At 35.4% G+C, this 21,639-nt stretch overlaps 1 protein-coding gene across 2 annotated transcripts in view; it reads left to right on the top strand.

The window, feature by feature from the left end:
- The window catches only part of FEZ2 (fasciculation and elongation protein zeta 2), a 28,341-nt gene extending 8,011 nt beyond the window's left edge, over window positions 1-20,330 (top strand). Inside the window, exons 5-9 of one of the 2 annotated variants that reach the window (XM_068399627.1) lie at window positions 2,278-2,546; window positions 5,349-5,429; window positions 10,238-10,313; window positions 12,510-12,575; window positions 19,214-20,330. In XM_068399627.1, coding sequence (XP_068255728.1) covers window positions 2,278-2,546; window positions 5,349-5,429; window positions 10,238-10,313; window positions 12,510-12,575; window positions 19,214-19,230 — 509 coding nt within the window. In that variant the 3' untranslated portion in view covers window positions 19,231-20,330. The remainder of the gene's footprint in view (window positions 1-2,277; window positions 2,547-5,348; window positions 5,430-10,237; window positions 10,314-12,509; window positions 12,576-19,213) is intronic. The other variant, XM_068399634.1, reaches the window with a different exon arrangement.
- The last annotated feature ends 1,309 nt before the right edge of the window (window positions 20,331-21,639 follow it).

The following is a 21,639-nucleotide window of genomic DNA, read 5'->3' as shown; positions in this document are numbered from 1 at the left end:
GAATTACTTTGGCAGATAATTTAACTTTACTTCACCAGTTTCTCAGAATCTGCTTTCCTGTCTTTCAGGTCACTATTTTATGAAAAGCTCTTGCTACCTTTTTTTTGTGTGTGAAGCTGCTTCAGAATTAGTCTGAATCTCTCTGAAATTGTTGCAGGGTTTTCCTAGCCTAGTCTGGCTTTTATAAGACAAGTCAGAGGTGTTAATGTGTAGGATTGAGATCAGGCAATAAAAGCTTGCATTTACTTTTTTTCTTGGATAGGAAAAGACATGTATTAAGACAGTCCAAAAATAAAACCAGTTATGGCTCTGGTTAGACAGGCGAGTCCTTTAGCCTACATATCTAAGATTTAATCCAAGTGGTCTTCTGCATTTGACTTACTCTGTCTTCACTCACCTCCATCAGCTGAGTAGTTCCTGTGTAGCCCCTTTGTAGGCTTTGATTGCAACAGCTGATCTATCATAAACAAGTTAGGATTGCAGTTGGATAATCTGCACCTATGTTTTTGGAACAATTGTTTCTTAGGCTGTGAAGCTGGTTCTTAAGTGTTGGGGCTCACTGGTGCTCTCTCTCGTCTTCTTTCACAAAAACAACACAGTGGTGCAACCTACACTATTTTAGACTGTCCTTTGTACTGAATGCGTATGGAACTTATACTAACTTTTACCGCAGAGTATGCCCAGTTTCACCAGATAATCTTGTCACTGAATTTACCTTTCTTCCCTCTGCTTGTGTTTGAGTTGATGTTGCTATTTCCTATTGCTGACAACCAGAGCTGACTTTGCAAAAACTTACTGCTGCGGTGCGTGCAATGACTGTGAACACAGCCAAGACTCTGTGTTACAAGTAGAGGCCATAATCTGCAGCTGCATACTTAGAATAGTTTAAGCAACAATATAGGTGATGGGTGGTTCAAACTCCTTGAAACTTAGATCCTTAAGCACGTGGTACTGTTACAGTGTTTTACCGGAGTTTAAGGCCTAAGCTACTCTGAAAAACTCTGTCTCCTTGCCAGAGAATTGCCTTAACAGGTTTCACTGGTTTTTTTTCTTTAGTAAGTAACAAGGAGCTTTCTCCAATCAGTTTTCCCTGCTGTAATTTTAAAGAGAAAATCACATTTCACCTATTACCTTTGATACTTCTAAAATCTATGCTTTTTGTAGTTTGTGGCCTTATCTGTATTTTTCTACACTTTGTCCATAGGCACTTTCCCGTATAAGAGGTTTTTTTAGACATAACACTTACTAGACTAATTCAGTGTAACCAAATAATGACAAATATCTATGCAGTGTCCTTAAACAGATTGTACTCTTCAGTAACAAGGACTATCCATTTCTCAAATGCCCCTGAAAATTATGTGCTTTGACATACCAGCCGTTGGGCCTTACTAGCTTCCTAGGTGTGTCAGATTTAACTGGGAGTGGAAAGCAGCCCTCAAAGCACATGCTCGCTTTTAACCGAAGCAAGCCTCAGAACATTCTTCGTGGTCGTAATGTCACTGTCTATAACACATGACCCAATAGTACCTTTAAAATGCAAACCTGGAGGGTTTTTGTTTCCAAACTGATATTTTACAGGCTTCTGGTTTAGCACTGACCAATTCAGTCTCATGCTTTCTCAAAACTATTAATTCTTCCTGTCATCTAGTTTTGATCTAGGTCCTTGTTTCAGGCAATACAAGGCCATGCTTTTGATTACAATCCCCAGACAAAGAAAATTTGGAGGATTTTGTTGTTTTTTCTACTAAATGCATCTAAAAGTCTTATCATAAAAGTCTAATGCAAGCTTTTATTAATATGCATACATACCTTAGCAATATCCCTAAGATTCCCTTGATCACAGAGTATAATTTCTGTATAACTGTAGGTGAAAAATCCAAGGATTTCACAAATACCAAAGTGTTGATTATTGTGTCAGAAAATATGGAGACCTTTTATTTTGAACAGTGGGTGTAGATGGAAAGCAATAGTTAACAGAGGTGTCAGTATTAGAAGTTTAGTGCTTGTTTCATCTTCTTTAACTACAACATGCTCTTCATGTTTGCAGATTATCTCAGATTTCTCAGAAATAAGGAGAGAGTTTAACAATCTTCTTGTTGCTAATCTAGTTGCCTCTGTGATGTATTTATTCCTTTAGGAATATTGTTTTGTTCTATGTGGTTTTAGAATCGATTTTTTTGTTTTGAAAAATTTCAGTGTACTTCTTTCTTATAATTCCTACAAGTGTTCTCATGCTTAAAATCTTGACAGTTTGCTTTTTATATGAACTATTTATAGGAGTAAAAAGATTGTCTGTTGCTGAGTTAAATGAACTGCTAGAAGAAATTGAGACTGCTATTAAGGATTATTCTGAGGAACTGGTACAGCAGTTGGCTCTACGAGATGAGTTGGAGTTTGAGAAGGAAGTGAAAAACAGCTTCATTTCTGTCCTCATCGAAGTACAAAACAAACAAAGAGAACACAAAGAAACAGCAAAGAAGAAAAAGAAGCTGAAAAATGGTAGCCCTCAGAATGGCAAACAAGAAAGAGGTCATATGCCTGGAACAGTAAGAAAATTTTTGTGACTATTTATAGATTCAAAATATTTTTTGTTTTTTCCCTATGGGAAGTAGTAGTCCTAGATTATATCAAGATACCTGGTACACCTGCTTCCATGCATTCATTCGTAGACAAGGCTCAAGGCACTTCCTGTTGAGATTATTTTTTCCACAAGATCATATAACATTTTACTCTTCTCATACTCAAAAAAGATTTTTTTTATTGTTTGCAAATTAGCCTGGAATCAGCACACCTTTCTTGCAGAAAATACTGTCTTTGGATGTACTGCTGTGCGTTCTGTTGTTAGGAGGCAAACTCATTTATCTGTTTGGTTTCACTGTGTGAATTTTAGTATGTGTGTACCACTGTTACTCTTACAGGAATTTCAGTAGTATTGTTGGTGTAGTTGTACAGATATTTATTGATCGTGTTGATTTTTAGGTAGGAAAAAAATAAGTCTTAACCTTGGATCTCTTGAAACCTGTGGCAGAGTTACTACGTCCAACGAAAGACAGGGGTGAGGCCAAAGTGTAGTGCAGGTGTACAGGGAGGAGATAATTTGGTTTATTCTTTACAGAACGTAGCAACAAAAAGCAAAATGTCTTTCAAACAGAGTTTGAATAATAGGAGGCAGAGAATGAAAGAAATTAGGTTATTATCTTGTCAATGCAATTTTTTTCTTTCTCATCTGTCTAGTGTAATTTTAAATTACTTAAGTGGGATATTAGTGTTAGAATTTCTGAATGTTTCTGAATGTCTGTCATAGGATGTGGAAAATGTGGTTAATGTATTGTAGATCATGGCTAAGTCCCAGAAAGAATGCTTCAGTTTGACATCAGAAGGTTTTTGGGTTTATTTTTCAAACATAAGGAATAAACATTTGTAATGAAACATTAATTCTTCAGAATATATTTCTAAACTTACAAGAATAAGATACCTGTGATATAACCCAAATGGAGTTCTGATCTTGTCTGTCTAACGAAAAGTCACCTTTTGTGTACATAGCTAAGTTTTAGTGGAACTCTAAGAAAGTATGTGTCTGGGAAACAATACAAAATTGTCATTCCTTTGTAAGAGCACAGTGAAAAGTTCAAATGTTCTTCTTTTTGGTTCTCAGTCATGGAAAAACAAAAAGTGGTATTCTAACTAGAAGGAAAAATAATTATTTGGTTTTGAAACAAGTGATTCATAAGCTGTTCAGTTAATTTCAAGTTTAGAGAGTTGAATGATGCTTCCAAGTATAACTGTACGTGGTTTCAATATAAGACATTTTCATATTTGGTTGCTTCAAGATATAGATCTGTCAGATGGCTTTCTGAGAGGGATTGAACAAACTAGATCCCAAATAAGACTGTAGGCTGTGTATGTGTGGTTCTTTTGAAAATAGCTTTCACCATTACCAAGCACAGATTTGGGAGCCTTCTAGAAAGAGGTAGAAGCTTCCTTCCTTCAACACTCTTTTTTTTTTTTTTCCTTTTTCTTTTTTTGAGGAAGTGCTGAGAATGTGCGTACTGATAGTATGTTCAAGTAACTTTGTGAAGAGTGAGTTTCTGTTAACAAATAATGTATAAATTAGTGATTTTATTAACTAAAACTATAATGAAGTTTCACTTAAATACAAAGCTTGGAAGTAGGGTTAAATGTTCATACTCTAAGAAAAATCAATTCTTCTGTAGATACTATAATTAAATTTTAATAAATAGAGGTTTTAGTCCTTTGTCCTTGATACAGGCTTTGGGTAAATCACTTTCTTAGACTTGTAAAACTTTTACCTCTCTCACAAGAGCAAACTGGGGAGTAATTAAAAATAGTCAGAGCTTGAAGATAGCAGTTCCTTTGAGTAGGATATCTTAAAAGAGTTAAGATGGCTTTGGCAACATCTGTGTCTCTTTACTGACCTCATTGTGCTTTAGAAAGTTAATGAATACAGTATTCCAGCACATTTTATTTCCCTTTCCCATAAATACATTCAGATAAGTGTGCTGAGGTGTGCATGTCATACTGTCCTGTGTCAGCAGCTTGACAGTTCCTTCTTTTTATGTTCTTGTCAGTTGCTGATTTTCGTATCTCATGCTAAACATCAAAATTATTTTGATTTTTTTTTTTATTTGTGTTCTCCAGCAAGCAAAAAGGGTTACAAAGTTCAAGGAAAAACCTGTGGCTGAATTATATATTAATTTTTCTTTACTTGGATTCCATGATTCCATATAACGGAGCATGAAATTAATATAGGTGCTATATTAACTAGTGGTGTGTCTTTTATCATATTACAAAAAAAATTGAGAATACAGTTGCTAGCTAATTGTTGCTTCAGTTGTGGAAGAGGAAGCGTGAAAGCATAAAATCTTTTAAAGAGGTAGAGCTGAAAATGATTACCTCTGAACAGTATTTCTAGTAGGTGCTTAAAATCTGAAAAGCTGATATAAACAGTGTCTCTAAAAGTATAGTGCTCAAACATTAATTTTAAAGGAGATTGTACTGTTTATGAAACTTTCCAAAATACTGCCTTGTACATTTGAAAATGAAACAGTGAGCCTTAAAAGGCAAGTCTCGATTACTGGGTCTGCAGTGTGAAAGTTTTGTTTGATTAAATTTTGATGTAGATGTACTGCTTAACTGCCATGATAAGGTTTGCTTTTTGCATATAAAGATATAGTGGGTGAATGAAAAAATAGAAATGTGCTGAAATACAAGCTCTAAGCTTGTCTTTGTTGTTCGTCTTTTATAGTCTTGGTAAATGCTGATTAATAGTCTTCTGAACTTTTCTCTGTCCCTTTTTTTTCTTTCTGCTATGTTTTCACTACTTTTAGCGCTTCAGCATGGAAGGGATCTCAAATGTCATACAGAATGGCTTCCGCCACACGTTTGGAAACTCGGGTGGAGAGAAACAGGTGCTGGGCTATCTTCTTTCTTTTCCTCATTCTTTGTCTGCAGTTTCGGTAGGATCTGAGATCTTGAAAATTGACAGTAGCTGAAAACAAATGCTGAGACAGGAAAAAAATAGGACAAAAATGTTGGAATCTGTACTCTTCCCTGCCTCAGGACTCCAATCAGCCTGAAGTCTCTTTCTCTCCTCAACAGCCCGAGACGGTCAGCACTTGGTATCCTAATGCACTGAAATAATAACGCTTATTTCTTACTGCAGACTAAAAGTCTGTTTTGGCATAATGCATGCTTCAGATACATTGCGTGTCTGTAAAAATCTAATATCTAGTCTAAGAATATGCATCAGGTTAGACACAACATTTCAGCCTTCAGCATTAAGGACTTGGGTAATATCTCCAAGAGAAGAAGGGCTTTTTTTTTCTTGTTTCTTCACATGTTAAGAGCTGATGTCTCTAAAAACAGAGTAGCATCTGGAAAATGCATGGACTGTATCGTATGTCTTTTTGCCTTTTGGCTACATCATGCAGTTTTCAATGTCTGCAATGCAGGTTACTGATATAAAATACATAAGCCATAGGCAAGTTTGTGCCTTTCTGTTGACTATTTAAATGTTGAAATATACAGCACAGAGACCCAGCTTCAGTGGGTATCACTGTAGATGTTACACGTACCTAAGTAGCAAGATTCCTATGCTTTATTTCAATTGTTTATTTCAGAACTGTAGTGTGTATTTTATTAAATGCAGTCTGTATTTTGTAAAGTGTTAAGGCTTATGCTGCTGTTTAAGCTTTTGGCACACAATACGAAATATTGGTATTTCACATTATTTAATGCATACCTACCCGTTATAGTTTATGCAATTGTGTTAGAGGAGTGCAATAGATGTTTTTGTTTGGTTGGGTTTTTTTTCCTGGTGAGAAGTCTACCAGGCAGTTTATTGCCTCAATGGTTTAGAAGTCATGGCTGATGGAAGATGACTAGAGTATGCTGCAAAGGAGTTCAGGAGGTAAAACAACTCTCAAGTCATTCCTGAATCAGGAGGTTAAAAATCATGGACTTACCCTCTTTCTCAAGCAAGGTATATGTGTGAGAGTTCATGAGCGCATAGATCCAGCTATTTGTCCCCAGCTTTGGGGATCTTTAACACATGCATAGAGCTTACCTGACAGAGTTTTTATCACTCTACATTATCTCAATACTGGTAAGCTGTGCTGTTTTTTTTTTCTTTGCTATCTTTACCATTTAATAATAAATTACAGCTGTTTACCTGTATCTTTACTGTTTTAAATATCATGTATTTTCATAAAATGTACATATTTAGCTATGCCAGCCCCTCTTACTTTTGGTCAAAAGACTTCTTTTACATGCATGTCTCTATTTAAATACATCTTTTCTTCTTTAACTGCCTCCTAACTTTCTAGACATAAGTAGCATAATCATGTATTAACAATAACACTGATTGAATAACTCTTCCAGTCGTTTTTTGAGTTAGTTTACTAATGTTATTCTTCATGTTGATCATTCTTTGCCCCTGATTTATCTTATACTATATCCTTATTAGCAGAGTTATGGGGTTTTTTTCCCTTCCTGTATCCTAAAGCCAATCATGAAATAACAAGAACTTAAAATGAAAAATAGGAGAGAAAGGTAGGAAATACACCAGTTCTTTTCTGATTTAGTCCTGGAAATCCATTTTCCTATAGCATTCGTTTGTTCTTTGGGCTTTTTAGTTGGTTGGTTGTTTTTTGTCGCATTACCAAACCCTGGCCCTGCTTTTAAAATATTGCTGTCATCTTCTTATTGCAGCAAGTTGCAAAGTGAAAAAAGTATCGGATGCTCAGTTGCTTAGTGCTGCTTTCAGAATATTTAAGTGTTTCTTCAGGGTGTATTGTCATTATAAACTCTCATTCACGTGTTTTCTGCTAGCAGGGAAGAGTTAGTTACCAGTCTGGAGTTGTGCTCCAAAAAAAATGCGAGGACAGGCAATTTTTTGTGTACCTTAGATGGCAGAAGTTCATACGCTTAAAATCACAGCATAAAGCTTATGACAAGTTTGTACAGTTATTTCAGTACTCTTTTCAGTCTTTAATTTGAATGGTATTTACCACCTTTACTATTTTCTGGGTGGTATTACTCTGACAGTAGGTGCTTTCCTTTCTAAAATTTAATTCTTTTTTATATGTGTGAGACATAAGTGAAAATTACTTGGATTTTTTCAGCGTTTAAAGAGAAGCTTCCATTGGAAACTACCTGTTCCCATCTGATAATGCTGTTGGAAAAAAACACCACCAATGGCATAAAAGCTGTTGAAATGTTGGTAGCTCTTTCTGTGATTACATTTCCAGAAGACATTTCAAAATAGTCATCTTCATTTTGCTTTTTAGGCATGTTGAACACTTTTTATGGGTGATTACAAATTGCAGTGGTAATTGCTCCTTATCAGATTGTCAGATCTGTTTCAAAAATTTAGAGGTTGCAGTAGACTTGGGCATGTCAGTAAGCTACACTTTAGCCATTTTCTTTTCATAATACATTATGCTTCACACAGCAATTCAGGGAATGAGTGTTAATAGTGCTGTTATAGAGACTTATTGTTACAGCAGCAAAGTATTTATGAGAAAAGATGATTTCTGGAAACTAAGAGAGGATTTTTTTTTAACTATTGTTGTTATAAAGGAAAATTGGAAGGTGGGGTTTACAGGAGAAAGAAAACAGGGAATATTGGTATTTGGTCCAGTGAAACATGTCCTAGTAATTTATTGTCTAGGTATAGGGTAGAATGCCTTTTCTGAAGTCTGGAAATGACAGCCTGAGATCTGATTTCTGAGTTAGTAGATCTGTTTTCATCTCTGACATTTGCAGATTTAACAGCCTTGTATCTAGCTATTGATTCCGGTAATTTTAGTAAGAGTACATTTCTGTAATTATACTTGTTGGTTATATCTGCTGGAAAAGAAATTGAAAATTGACTGTTGCCTAAGAAGCATTGCATACTTTGCTGTGCTAAGTGGATGTGAGAAAATGCAGAAGGAAAAGGGAGGGAGAACAGCGCCCTGTGTTTGCACAAGGTCTTAGTGAGGTGTCAGTACATCCCGTACAATAGGTTCCCTTAAGTGACACAGAACTGAGTCTGGTTGGCTTTCAGGCAGATGATATGGTTGGGCCTGAGGTGCATGATCCCACTCTAAACGTGGCAACAGTTATAGCTGCGTTTGACAGCACTAAATCTCCTTCTGCAAAGTGAACCTCTTCACCAGAGTCTTGAGTTCACTTGACTCTTGCTGAAGTGCTACTACTAGGAGAGAAGGAGACCTTCTATACAACGTGTTTTCTCGTTGTGACATGGAGAACCACATTTGTCTCAAGCTGAATGAGCGAGAGAGGTTTGCTTTGCCTACTGCCTTGTAGCTGTTAACCCAGAATAAAGTTCCTGTTAAATCCTAAAAAATGGAATTGAGGGAGATTTCAGGAAGCTTTTTCATTAGGGAAAATTCCAGTGACTTCAGTACTTCTGAAATGCTGACCTCTTTAAGAAGGGTATGCGTTCATATAGGCTGCAAAGTAAGATGTGGCCTTAATGCGTTTAAGAAAAGAGCAACAAGGTTGCTTCAAGAATTTGAAAATAAATCTTGGTTGCATCCTGAAAGATTTAAGAAAATTTTTGCTTTTTTTTTTTTAAGCTAACAAGAATGAAAGATTTCAGTAAAGAGTAAATAGAACAAAAGTGGAATTGGTTTGAAACAATCTCTTAGCACACTCAACTATTAAAACTGAGAATTTGAATCAGAATCCAAATGGTGGGCTCTTAGGTTTAATTAGGCTTACATTGTTCCTTTTAGTTGGAAGTGTAGCATCAGTAGGCAAAAGTTGTCTGTTTTCATTTTCACCTAACTGTAGGGCAGCCTAATTTTCGTTGTATGGTGGACTGTAGATCACCTTCGGAGCTGGGACTGGACAATGCTCTTTGATCTGTCAAAATCCTTGGAAAGTTTCACTTTCTTAATAAGAGTTAACCAGTCACTGAGAAAATCCTATGGCTGTTTTGAGGTTGTTCAAACACAGCGTATGCCGAGTTTGAAGATATTTTTTTTTTTCCTCCCAAATACTTGTTAGCACACTTCTACAAACCCAAACGCCTTATTTAGGGCACCCCCACAGCCCCTATCAGTTGTGCTCTGGAATCCTTTAAAAAGCTGACTGTTATCAGTTTCCCACACTATTTGAAGGCAACATCAATATTACCTGGAAAGATTTTTTTTTTTTTTTTAAATGTACTTCCTGGAAAGAAAGAACTACTTTCTGATTTTGGATGCAACTGGTAACACATGATATTTATACTTTTTTCATCTGCATTTATAGTGGTGTTTGAGGGGAGGTGGTAGGAGGGTTGTTCTTCCAGCTTTTGTGTGATTGTAGGAAGTACTTCAAATACATGAAGGACTTCTGGTTGACTTCTGGAGAGAGGAGAGGAAAGAGTTTACTATTGGTGTGCGTAGGCTCTGAGGAAGAAACCTAAAGGAGAAACTTTTTTACTGTAAAGAGCTCAAGTTTTTTAAACGCTTTATTTCTAGTGTTTAGCTGCACGACTTCTGAAGTGGTCACATAATTTGAAAAAAAAAAATAGAAGTTGGCTTCTGTGATAAAAGCTTTGGGATAGGAAATGTAGAATCTTAATCTCGATGAAATACAATCTTTTGAAAAGCTTTTATTTGTGGCTAGCAATTTCAGTTGCTAACGATTTTTGCAAAATAAAATGCGAGCAACATAAATTGCGTGAAAGGACTATCAAGTAACTCTGTTTTTCATTTGACAGTACTTAACAACCGTCATTCCTTATGAGAAGAAAAATGGACCCCCATCTGTTGAAGATCTTCAAACATTAACTAAAAGTAAGCATATGATGTTCCCCCACTGACCCTTTCCTCTTTGTATTTCCAACTGTGGTTGCTCAAAACCAATGATTCCATACAGTTCTCTCTTCCCCTTTACCGTATGGCATGTATGTAAAGTTGCAAGATGTTTAACCATGCGTTTTGGCCAGGTTTTACTGGTTTTCTGAGCCTTCATGGCTATGTTTGTTTTCCAGCTGTTCTCTGAAACATTCTCTTATTATTTCAACAGATGGGCCTTATGGAAAATACTGCATGTCATGGAATTTGGCAATACTGTCTTATAGTACCTGATATACCCCTCTTTGTTTAAACTTGCAGTGCTTTATTGAGGTTATTGTAATGACTTTCAAAATTTAGAATGGATGTCAGGACACTTATGAGTAGTTGTATAATGATTGCACTTGATTGCCTTTAAAATAGCCTGCTTTTCTCTGGTTTTGTTTTGTGGGTTTTTGTTAATAAATATTAATAAATTAGGAAGCATAAACCAGAGTTTTGACAGTACTTCGAATTCCCCTTTCCTCACATCTTTTTAGGCAAGATCCTCAAAATTATTTGTAAGTTCTAAGTCCCCTGGGGTTTTTTTAATTCTAATTTGTGTTAAAAATAAGGTTGTATTTTTAAAAAATTAATTATTAAAGTGGTTAAATACAGCAGAGCATCTCTGGGAGTCAATGGCATCTCCTTCATTTGAGGTTTATAGGAACAGTTTAAAAATAGATGGTAGAGTGCGTCAGTGTATTTGATCAGATCTCAGTGCAGGGCTTTAGATCTATGTCTCCAGCAGCACAGGTCTGTGATCCCACAGGTGGCTGAGGGATGGTGAAAGGCTCATTGGTTGTTTCCTGGAAAGAGAAAATATTTATTTTACCAATTCTGGAGTAAATTAAATGTTTAAGTAGGAATTAAATTCCCTTTATTTTTCTGCAGTAGGCACCCTTAGCTGGTAATTCATACTTATTCTGTGACAAGTGGATTTTTCATTTTATATTTACTTCTGCAGAGAAATTTTATCCTCTTGCCATATTTAAATTTCACTTGCAAATATTCTCAAAAATTCAATATTAAACAGAGAGAGGTTAAAGCCTCCGGAAAACGTTTTGTGTTGTTTGATGGTTTATTAACAAAATGTCTTGTACAAATGCAGCCTAAAGAGTATTAACAGTGTTGCCTTCTGTGGGCTGGTTGGAACTTGATCCTGTGACTCAGTTGCAGATTTCTGGCTCGCTCTCTCTGCTGTTGTTAAAGCAGACTGTAAAGTAGGTGTTTGGGGTTGTTTGGTTGTGTTTTCTTTCAAAGCTGTGTATTATTCAGTAGTTAGGATTGCTAATGTCTTACTTCAACATAAAAATTGAAATAAAACACTTGTTATATTTTGAGTTCACATTCTCATATGAGGAATTTGGAGCTTATGAAATAGTGCTATTCAGTATAATTCTGTACTTTTGATTCTTTCCGTTGTGTCCAGAGCACTTCAGAAAGGATTGCCATTGGTTTTGTTTATGGAGTAACAGACAAACTTACATGTGTCAAGCTGAGCTAGTCCAAATGTTTTTCCTTCTTCAGAAATATGCAAGGATGGACAATTTTGACTTGTTATAAGTCACAAAAATGGCATTTTGGCATTATTCAAAGTTAATGCCAAATTCAGTCATGTATCCAAGACTTATCTAAGCTACAGTTGCTAATGTTCACCATTTCAGGGGGGAAAAAAAAAACCCACATTTTCACCAGATCATTCACAGCAGTGTTTCTCCACAAAAGTGTCGTCATTCCATGATTCAGGATGAAGATCAAGGAAATAAGTAATGGAGCATACTTTTTTACCTAAGATTTCCAACCCTCCAGCAGTTGTTAGCATATTTTACTTTTGGATGTGGTGACTTTCTTTTGGAGAGAATTTTTATAGGGAAGAGGTGCTTTTTTTGTTGCTATGACTGATGACATTTTACTGTAATAATTAACCACAAAAAATGGGTCTCTTGCATCCATCTGCTGTGGAGTTCAGTGAGAATTACACAAGTGAAAGGTGGAGATATGATGTGTCTCATTGTATCTTCTCATATTCCAGTTCAGAGTTTTCTTACTAATCTGGTAGTAATATCCCTATAAATAGTTGAAACAGCTTCATGGTATTTCTTTTGAGAGTGTTGTCTTTATGACTAAATATCTGAATTTTTTTTTATACTTTAGTCCTGCATGCCATGAAAGAGGATAGTGAGAAAGTGCCAAGCTTGTTAACAGACTATATTTTAAAGGGTGAGTATGTTTCTTAGCAGGGATTTTTTTTTATTCGAAATTAACTTAATGTACATACAAGGTGTGTTTGAAAAGAGTAGTCCTACAGCATTCATCAGTTTTGTTGCCCTTCTGTCAAACACAGCTCACATTTATATTCTCTTCTATTTTGTCCAAGGTTTCTGAACATAGAGTTCATAAATAAAACATGTTTGTTTTGTTTGTGATAGTATAATATGGCAAAGTATGTGGTATATATTCAAATAGCTGAAGGACATCTGCAGGAGCAGAGCAGTCTGTCTTACAAAGTTAAATGGGTGTAGTTAAAAACTTGTATTGTACAGGTTTTTCAGAACTGGAATTTAAACTACCTATGGTAATAATGGCTTTGCTAGATAAAGTGCTTATAGCTTCATTTTAAGTGTTATCTTCTGAACAATAGTAAAAAATATTTTTTTTACATTTACTTATTATGCCTTCTTCACGTTTTACTTAAAAGGTTCATGTACTAATCATTTCTTTTCCAGTATTATACATTGATTATACTAATAGAATGTCAGATATTGAAAATCGCTGCTTGCTTTAGCTTTAAGGAGTTGTTCCAGGTAGTTTCCAGGTTGTTAACATATAAATGGTGCTATCTTCCTTAGTATTTAAAGTTTAGCATATGCACGGAACTCCCAAGATCTGAACAAATGGATGTACAACAGGATGGTGGATGCCTTTTTATTTGCCACCCGAATGTATATTGTGTTCTGCTTCATGTTCATATGCTGCAAAGTTTTTCTCTTTTGGTATCATGCTTTCCAAGTCTCGCTATTTTTCCAAATAAATTGTTTGACTTATCTCCCTCCCTACGATTTTTAAAGGTTTTTGTATTTCTTACACAGACTTCTGATCACTCTCATCTTGCAGAGATTTGAAAGTACTTTCAGGTCAAAGTTGTGGATGAAATCTAGTGTGCTGTTGCTTTAGAAAATCTGAAAGTAGAGCCATGCAGTATTCTAGGAGCTCTGACAGACTTCCTGTTGGAAGAAGCTCATTTCTAAGTTTCATGTAGAGTTGCAGAACTACCACATGCAATAAGAATGCAGAGATCCTTTCAGCTGTTTCCTTTGTTTGCTCCATTGTTTACTTACCCTTTCTGAAAATCTTTCTTCTGTTAGACAGATGTATTTGCTTGAGCTTAGAGCCATTTAGGCTCAAGATCAAGTTTTTTTTTAATGGTGATGGCACTAAACTTTAGTTTTGTGAAACAGAATCTTTGACTGAAGAGGATGAACTGTTGTCAATAACTAAAGCTGTTTGCTTTTCATTATAATACATCTGGTAGAAACTGATTGGAATGAATAGCGCTCTTTACAGTGTCTGCTCTTATTTTTTGACGTAGCTATCCAGAAAAGCTTTCAGATTACTAGGATACTGAGAAGAAACTGACTGCCTAGCAAAACGGAGACATCTTCTGCATAGAATGCTTATAAAAGTAGATTAGCTGAACGTATGACAGGGTGATCTAGGAAGCTTGATACTGAGGTTCCCACCTACTTCTGCCTCTGTGTGCTTCTGACTTTAAAATCACCAGGGATGTTCTACTAGATGCAGCAATTACAAAAACATTGTGCTCACATTAAATGTGTTGGATCAAACATGTCTTCTAAATTGTAAAACATAAATGGTTGGAGTATGAGAAGTAATCACTCATTGGCATCACTCATACTGAAAGGAAAAGGTGATTTCCCCTCTGCTACCATGATTTCATTACCAAACAGAACTAAGTCTTTCTCACTCTTTTGTGGGTCTGTTTGCACATGGAAACAGTTTTACAAGTTAGTGAGCACAGAATTTTACTCTTCCTTTCAATGTAGCCTTAACTAAGCTTCCTATTGCAATGGTTAGATTATGTTAAATATTTATAGCACAGCTGACAGTAATGTAGATTTATCCCGTGGAAGAGGCAAAGTCTTCCAATTGTTTCTGAAGTTGTAATCTGTTTCTCTTCTTCTTCTGCCACTAAAACTTAGGGTCTGAAGCCTCAGTGAGGCTTCATACATGGCACAAAATACTCCCAGCCACCTGCTATTGTCTAAAAATCATTTTTAAAGCTTGTTAAAGGGATATTAGATGATTCTAAACAATCACTTGAAGCAACTTTCAGCTCAGCTTTTGTACCTGAAATTCAAACCTACTCCCAGAATTTAAAAATAAAAGGAGTGACCTGCTTTTTAAAGAGTCTGCTTTTCACTGGAAAGATTAAGAATGTCTTGACAAGGTGAAAATGATTATGACAATTTAGGGGTTTGAATTTGTTTTCCAAAAGAAACAGGAGGATAACAAGTTCTGGACCCAGTAATAATCATCCGTATGGTATAGTGATGATTGTATTCATTTTACATTTTTTTTTACTGTATGATCCAGCTATTGTCTTACACGAATGGATTCTATTTCTTTTTATTAAGCTTTAATCAAGAAATGACATTTCAAAATGTGTGAATTATGTCACCGAAGATACTTAGTTCTGTTAAAATCTATTAACTTCTTGTTCCTTTGAGGATCTTTTTTTTTTTCAATCTTACAACAAAAAAAACAGGCAGTAACTTATATGTGACAATAGTAGCTTTATGGGAAATCTGGTTAGGGTGGCATTTGTCAACACAGGTAAAACCTTCTTTCTAGCTCTGTGTTCCATTTTACACAGCAAAGAAAAAAAATCTTACAAATAAGTCCTTAACATTTTTTTTAAAGCAGCTCTGTGTTTTTATTCTACAGTATTTAGAAAATTAAACATGCTGGTCCTATGTGGGTGTTATGGCTGTCCACAGAATTAGTAATAAACTTGCCCAGATAGTTTTGGTTACTGTTGAAAAGTTACTTAGATTGTTTAGAATCAAGACCTGAAGAAAAAAATATCAGGAAAAAAATAAACCTGGAAGGGTTAATGGAAGCATAAGATTGAGCAGTAAGTGTTGATGTAACAAGAAATCTTGCCAAATTCACTGATGTTCTGATAAAACAAAAAGACAGTGAAATAAGTTTATATTTTCTCTGAATTTCATGGTGTTTTGTTGAAGTGTCACCATGTTGAGTATCTTGAACTAAATGCCAAAATAATTCTGAAATTTGTGAAAGACTAAATTTGGATCATGTAGGAAGACACACATAGACCCCCTCTGTGTGTGTTGTCTAATATTTGATATCTTCTTTTAACAGTGATTGAGTAAATTTGTTTTGGCAAGGCAGTTCAGCCAAGAGCTGGAGCATGGGACTGGAACTTGAAGGAGAGTTCTTCAACCAGATCTGCTGTTGACCTTCTGTATTACTGTGGATCATTCTTGCACTTTTTTTCATAACCAGCTAATGCTTCTGAAACGCTGGAAGTAGAAATCCTCAGAACATGAGATGTGCAAATGCAGTATCATAAAGAAGTGAAAAAGGCCAATGCAACTCAGTGCATTTCATGTTAGGGGACAAAGAAAACTCCATGTGCATTTCTGAATAGGATTATTAGTTTTGAAATTATTTCTGGTATTTGCTTCTTTAAAGCGTCCCGTTTTCCCAATTTCTGCTGCCCCCTTGTGTCCCCCAGAATGTTAAAAATATCATTATTTTGTCCTCATGCTTAAGTCCCTCTTTCCAATGATCAGATAGTTCTCCCCTGGATCTGTTCCATAGGGAGTACCTCCTCAGAGGTAAGTATCCCACAGCCAGACTATGTACATATTCCATGCAGAGTCTTGGACAGTGCAGTAATTTACCTTCTCTTCGTATTACTCTTGATGCAACCTAAATTATTTTCAAGGGGATTTTTTTTTTGTTTGTGGGGTTTTGTTTCTTTTACTTCTCAGTGAACTTTCCCATCCTGAAGTTAGTAATAATGAAAGGGACTTAGTGATTTTCTTTGCAAGTATATTGTAGTTCTTCTCCCAGCAGCATATGATTCATATTCTATTTTGTAGATTTAGAATGAAAATAGGTGGTAATGTGAAATTGATAAGCATTTGCAATTGTGCTTACATTTTCCTGAATATATTTTTAATGTATTAATATTGTTATTATATTTTATCACTAGGGATGATGAGTGTCGGTCTCTTTTCCCAAGTAACAAGTGATAGGACGAGAGGAAACGGCCTCAAGTTGCACCAGGGGAGGTTTAGATTGGATATTAGGAAAAATTTCTTCACCAAAAAGATTATCAAGCACTGGAACAGGCTGCCCAGGGAAGTGATTGAGTCACCATCCCTGGAGGTATTTAAAAGATGCATAGATGTGATGCTTAGGGACATGCTTTAGTGGCGGACTCACCAGTGTCAGGTGGGCCTCAATGATCTTAAGGGTCTTTTCCAACTTAAACGATTCTTTGATTCTGTGAAGTAGAAACTGGGATTTGGAGGAGGGTGGGAATGCATTTGCTGACAGGGAAGGAAATATCAAGCCAACACTGTGAAATTCTTAATCTTAGAATTCACATTTTGGACTGAAGCTGGCAGCTTAGTAAGCTCACTGTGCTGTTTGTGCTTATCTTTCTACTGATCTTTTTTGATGGTTTAACAAATATAATGTGCTTTGAAAACATTGTGTTTGTTTCCATTGAAAGACGTACACAATCAAGTAAGCAGTGAAGTTTCTTTTGCACAAGTTAAGCTGTAAACCAGGGAGCACAGATGGAGATATTCTTGTCATATTTTGTACTTCCATTGTTTTTAGGTGTCGCAGCAAGAATAGGTACCATATCCTTAGATGAAAGCATGTTTGTATTGACTATAGCCATTGAATTTTATTTTTTTTTACAGAGGCTTTCAGTCTTTCTTCTTGCATATGTAATGTAATGACTCTCTGCATTATGATTTATTTGCCAAATACAATAATGCAAAAAGTAGTAGCATCTGTAATCCTTGAAGCACGCAAGTTTAGGTTCCTTTCTGAAGAAAATGCCTCTGTGCAGTCATGTTGACTGTCTCTTCAGCCTCACAAATAATAATTGCCAATTTCAACCCCACAAGACAGAAAGAAGGGTTGCAGGAATAACTGCATTTCACAAATGCTGTAGGGAACTTCATCTAGGTAAGAGAAGGACTGAAACCACTGTTTTTATTGAACTAAAGGCTATTGGCTTTTAAAAGCCAACATTCAGTTGGCCAGGTAGCTTTTATGTATTCATATACCAGTGAATGCACTTACAGTAGCTCCTATCAGTTTAGGGGCATGAGGACAGACAATATGGGGAGGACCTGCTGGGATGGAGTTCATAGCAAATTTAAAGTAGAAACTGAGGAAGGCATAGTGGGAAGGGGAATTACCTAGTTTTGTTGTTATAAGTGTAAGGAGGAATATCCGAGGAAATCTGCTGGAAGCAAATGTTCCTTAATTTAGCTACTTATGGAACAAATCAATGAGATATATGAAATGTTAGCCTGTAGATATACACAGAATCAAAATATTAGGGATGAGTTGTCTGGTATCACATCTAGACACATTATTTCAAGATTATTAGTTTTTACTTCCAGTTTTTACAAAATTTGAAGACTAAACATCATGTACTGGGATAATTTTTGAATATAACATACTGCCAGTATGATACACAAAGTGAGGAAATCATTCTCTATACCCCTGCAAGGTTAATTGTTTTTTTTCCTTAACTCGAAAACACATATAAGTGTAAATAATTGTGACATTCTTAAATCATCATTATTATATATAACATGGTATAAGTATGTATTTATAGCTGAAATAAATGCCTTTGAAATCAGATGTATCCTTACAGTAAACTGTTTTAAGATGTATTTATTGCTAAGCTTTGTCTTCTTTTCCAGTTGTCCTTAAACAGTAGTTGCGACATAAAAATACAGTGCTAAAAATAATGTACTATACATGACTACTGAGTAAAATGCATGAAATATGTCTAGTAGTATTTTCTTTTAGGCTTTTTTCCGAATGTAGAAGTCGTGAAAGCAGAATCATTTTCCCTCTCTCAGCTTGCTTCACTATTTCATATCTGATCTCTCAAGCTTCTAGTAAAGGCTTAAAAAACCCACAGTTTTTTGTTTTAATAAAGGAAGAATTTATGCCCTGTTCTATTTTTAAATTATGCAAGTATTTCAGATAACAAGAACATATATTTTCTTGCCTTTGAAGTTTTTGTTTAATTGTTACACCTGACTTCTTTGTTTGCTTTTGTGTTGTGCTAGCACTGGTTTGAAAGCTGGATTGCTCTGAGGTTTGTGTCTTACATGTGAAACAGGAATGAGAAACACGTGAAGGACATGTCTTATCTTCCCACTGTGTGATTCAAGTACATGCACCAGAATTAGAAAGTAGAGTTAGAATCTCAAGTTGTCAGTGCATATTTTTAAAATACAACTGCATGCGTCACCTTTTCTTTAATGTTCTGTTTTCTAATAGAACACCTCAAAAAGTACTGTTTAAGACATGACCTTTAGTTAACTCATTTCTGGGTAATATTAGTTAAAGATAGTGGGTTGTGTCATTTAATTACCTTTTGAGAAGAGGATGATATCTTAATTGCCAGTTTCAACTGATTTCTAGCTTTTACTGTGTTACTGATAGGGTAGAATTCAACATCTAAGTATTTTAGTAGACAGTACATTTTTATACAGACTAACTTCACTGATGTTTATCAAGATGTATTTGTGGTTCTTTTGCAGTTCTGTGTCCTACATGAAGAGGGCTGCCTTTCAGAATTAACCATGCTCCTTCCTGTGATGAGCAGCTTTCTGTGGATATAACTCAGTATTTTTGCATTTGGCACTATACCTAAACCAGTATGCATTTACCTCCTCTGTGTGTGCGTGGATTTTCTGATCCTACAGTAAGTCTTCTGGGCATGACAACTCATCCATTTTAACTTAATAGTGCAATGAACTGGAGCAGGGAACAAATATTGTACAGTTTTACTCACATTGTTGTGGCTTTTTAAACTCTATTTTTACATTGTATACCACGTAGTAAATCCTCCTGCACATTTTGTTGTTGGAAGGAGAAGTAAACTTTGAATAGTGTAAATAAAATAAGCCTAGTTTTAAGGAATTCATATTTAAAAGCATCCTTAGTTCCTATACAAAGATCCAAAAAGGATCATAGTCGGGCTTGGACTAAAACATTCAAGTGAATTCTCCAGGAAGCACTCCAGAAGAGTGGTGGAAGTCAGCATTTGACACTTCTTTTAAAACGGTAACTTTGATTGAACTATACAACAGTATTGTTCATACAGTCAACAAATCCAGATTCTTTGATGGTTTGGCATAAGTAATTGGTGTCTTAGCTCTCCTTGTTATCTAACACAAATGTCCTAGTAATGTAATATTTCATATTTGTATTTATTTGAATTACTAATGTTCCTGTGGCTTAGATATTATCCCATATTGCTGCTATAATTTTACTGTTTTTAATAAGTGTTTGATCTTAATGAAAATGCTTCAATATATAAACATTTTAAAAGGTTATATCTTTTTAAAAATACATGTACAGTTTGAAAATCTTGCACCTGGGTTCCAAGTTAGTATTATATTGAGACGCTGGTGGTTGTGTATCTCTAAATTTTACTACAAATCTCTCTTGTAAATTGCATGCACTGTCTCCTCTGTGATGATGTATCTGCATTCAAACAGATGAGAATGTATTTTACAAATCCCATAAAAGAAACATAACCCATAATCTCAACATTCAATATTTGTCATAAATAATTTTGCCAGTCTTAAAGATTAGATTGAAATATAAGCAGTACTAAGAAAAATAAAGGAACTATTTTCTAAGTTGAATTCCTATTGATTCTACACCCAGATTTATATACCGTGTATGTGAAGGCACTGGAAGATAAGGTTGTAAAGAGAGACGCATGTCTTTTCTTGAAATAGTTTTTTCCATTTGAAGTCTTCAATCTTTTTTTTAGTTGAGGAGAAATTTGCTCCTGAATACCTTGTTACTTCTTTAATACTTACTTTATCGTCATCACCAAATACTCATTTCATCAGTAAAACACATTCAGTTTGAAAATAGTTCTCAGAATGCTTTCTCTTTCTAAAGGCCTCTATATTTTTATCTTTTGTGCCTTTTTCAATCGGTAAAGTTTTCAGCTTAAAATTCTTTCCTCCTCCCTCTCCCCCGACTTGACCACCAATAGTTACTTGCCAGCCTGCTTAGGAATACTAGATCCTCTGCATAAGTGTGTCATATGTGAGGAGGGTTTTTTTTGTCACTTTATTCAACTTCATTTGTTGTTTTTGTAACAAGAAAGCTGCCATTTATTTCTCTGGCTGATGTGTTATGAGCTCATTATGGCATACTTTTTCTATAGAAAAGCTTAATGTTTGACTATTGATGCCAGGAAATTGGCAAAGATGGTGACCCGGATTTGCTTCAGTTTTTTAAAAAGGATGTACATGTTGTGAAACACACCATGTCTCCAAATGAGATGTATTCAGAGATGTTTCAATCTACTTTTGAGGCTTGAGGTGACAAGATGAAACAAAAAAAAGAAGAAAATTAAGGGAAGAATTAAAAAAAAAAAAAAAAACACACAAAACAAAAACAAAACCAAACAAAACTATACCAAACTTTTGACAAAGTTTATGATGTTAGTTGCAGCAAAACTTGGATGACTTAGTCATGAAATACTAAAAGTAGTAAAACTTGAAAGAAAACCCAACACTAAAGACCAGCAACAGCTTTAGTGAGGTAAGCATCTGCTTGGGTATATCATGCCCCTCATCAGACTGAACAAGACTTCATTATGAAAAGTACCTGTTTACCTTGGCCAGAATCCTGGCATTAAACAACAGCTGCCAAAGGTGACAAATGTTATCTATATACCTATAGATGTACATAAAAAATCGATCTCTCAACACAGGAATAAAAAGAACCATGCAAATCTGCTTTTCTGCTGAGTTCTATGTACTTCATATTCTCTATTACGCGTCCTTTTTCAGATGCATTATTGAATCTTGCATTCCTTTAGGGAGCTGGATTTCATTATTCTTTTTAGTTTTAGCACATGATAGTTGTAAATGGCAACCCAAGAACAATACATTTTTACCAAAATCGGTTCCATTTTTAGTATGATGAGTCCTGGAAG

This window comes from Nyctibius grandis, chromosome 1, assembly GCF_013368605.1.
Source record: "Nyctibius grandis isolate bNycGra1 chromosome 1, bNycGra1.pri, whole genome shotgun sequence".
Taxonomy (NCBI): domain Eukaryota; kingdom Metazoa; phylum Chordata; class Aves; order Nyctibiiformes; family Nyctibiidae; genus Nyctibius; species Nyctibius grandis.
Note: the sequence above shows the minus strand (reverse complement) of the source record. Positions and strands in the feature narration are given on the sequence as shown.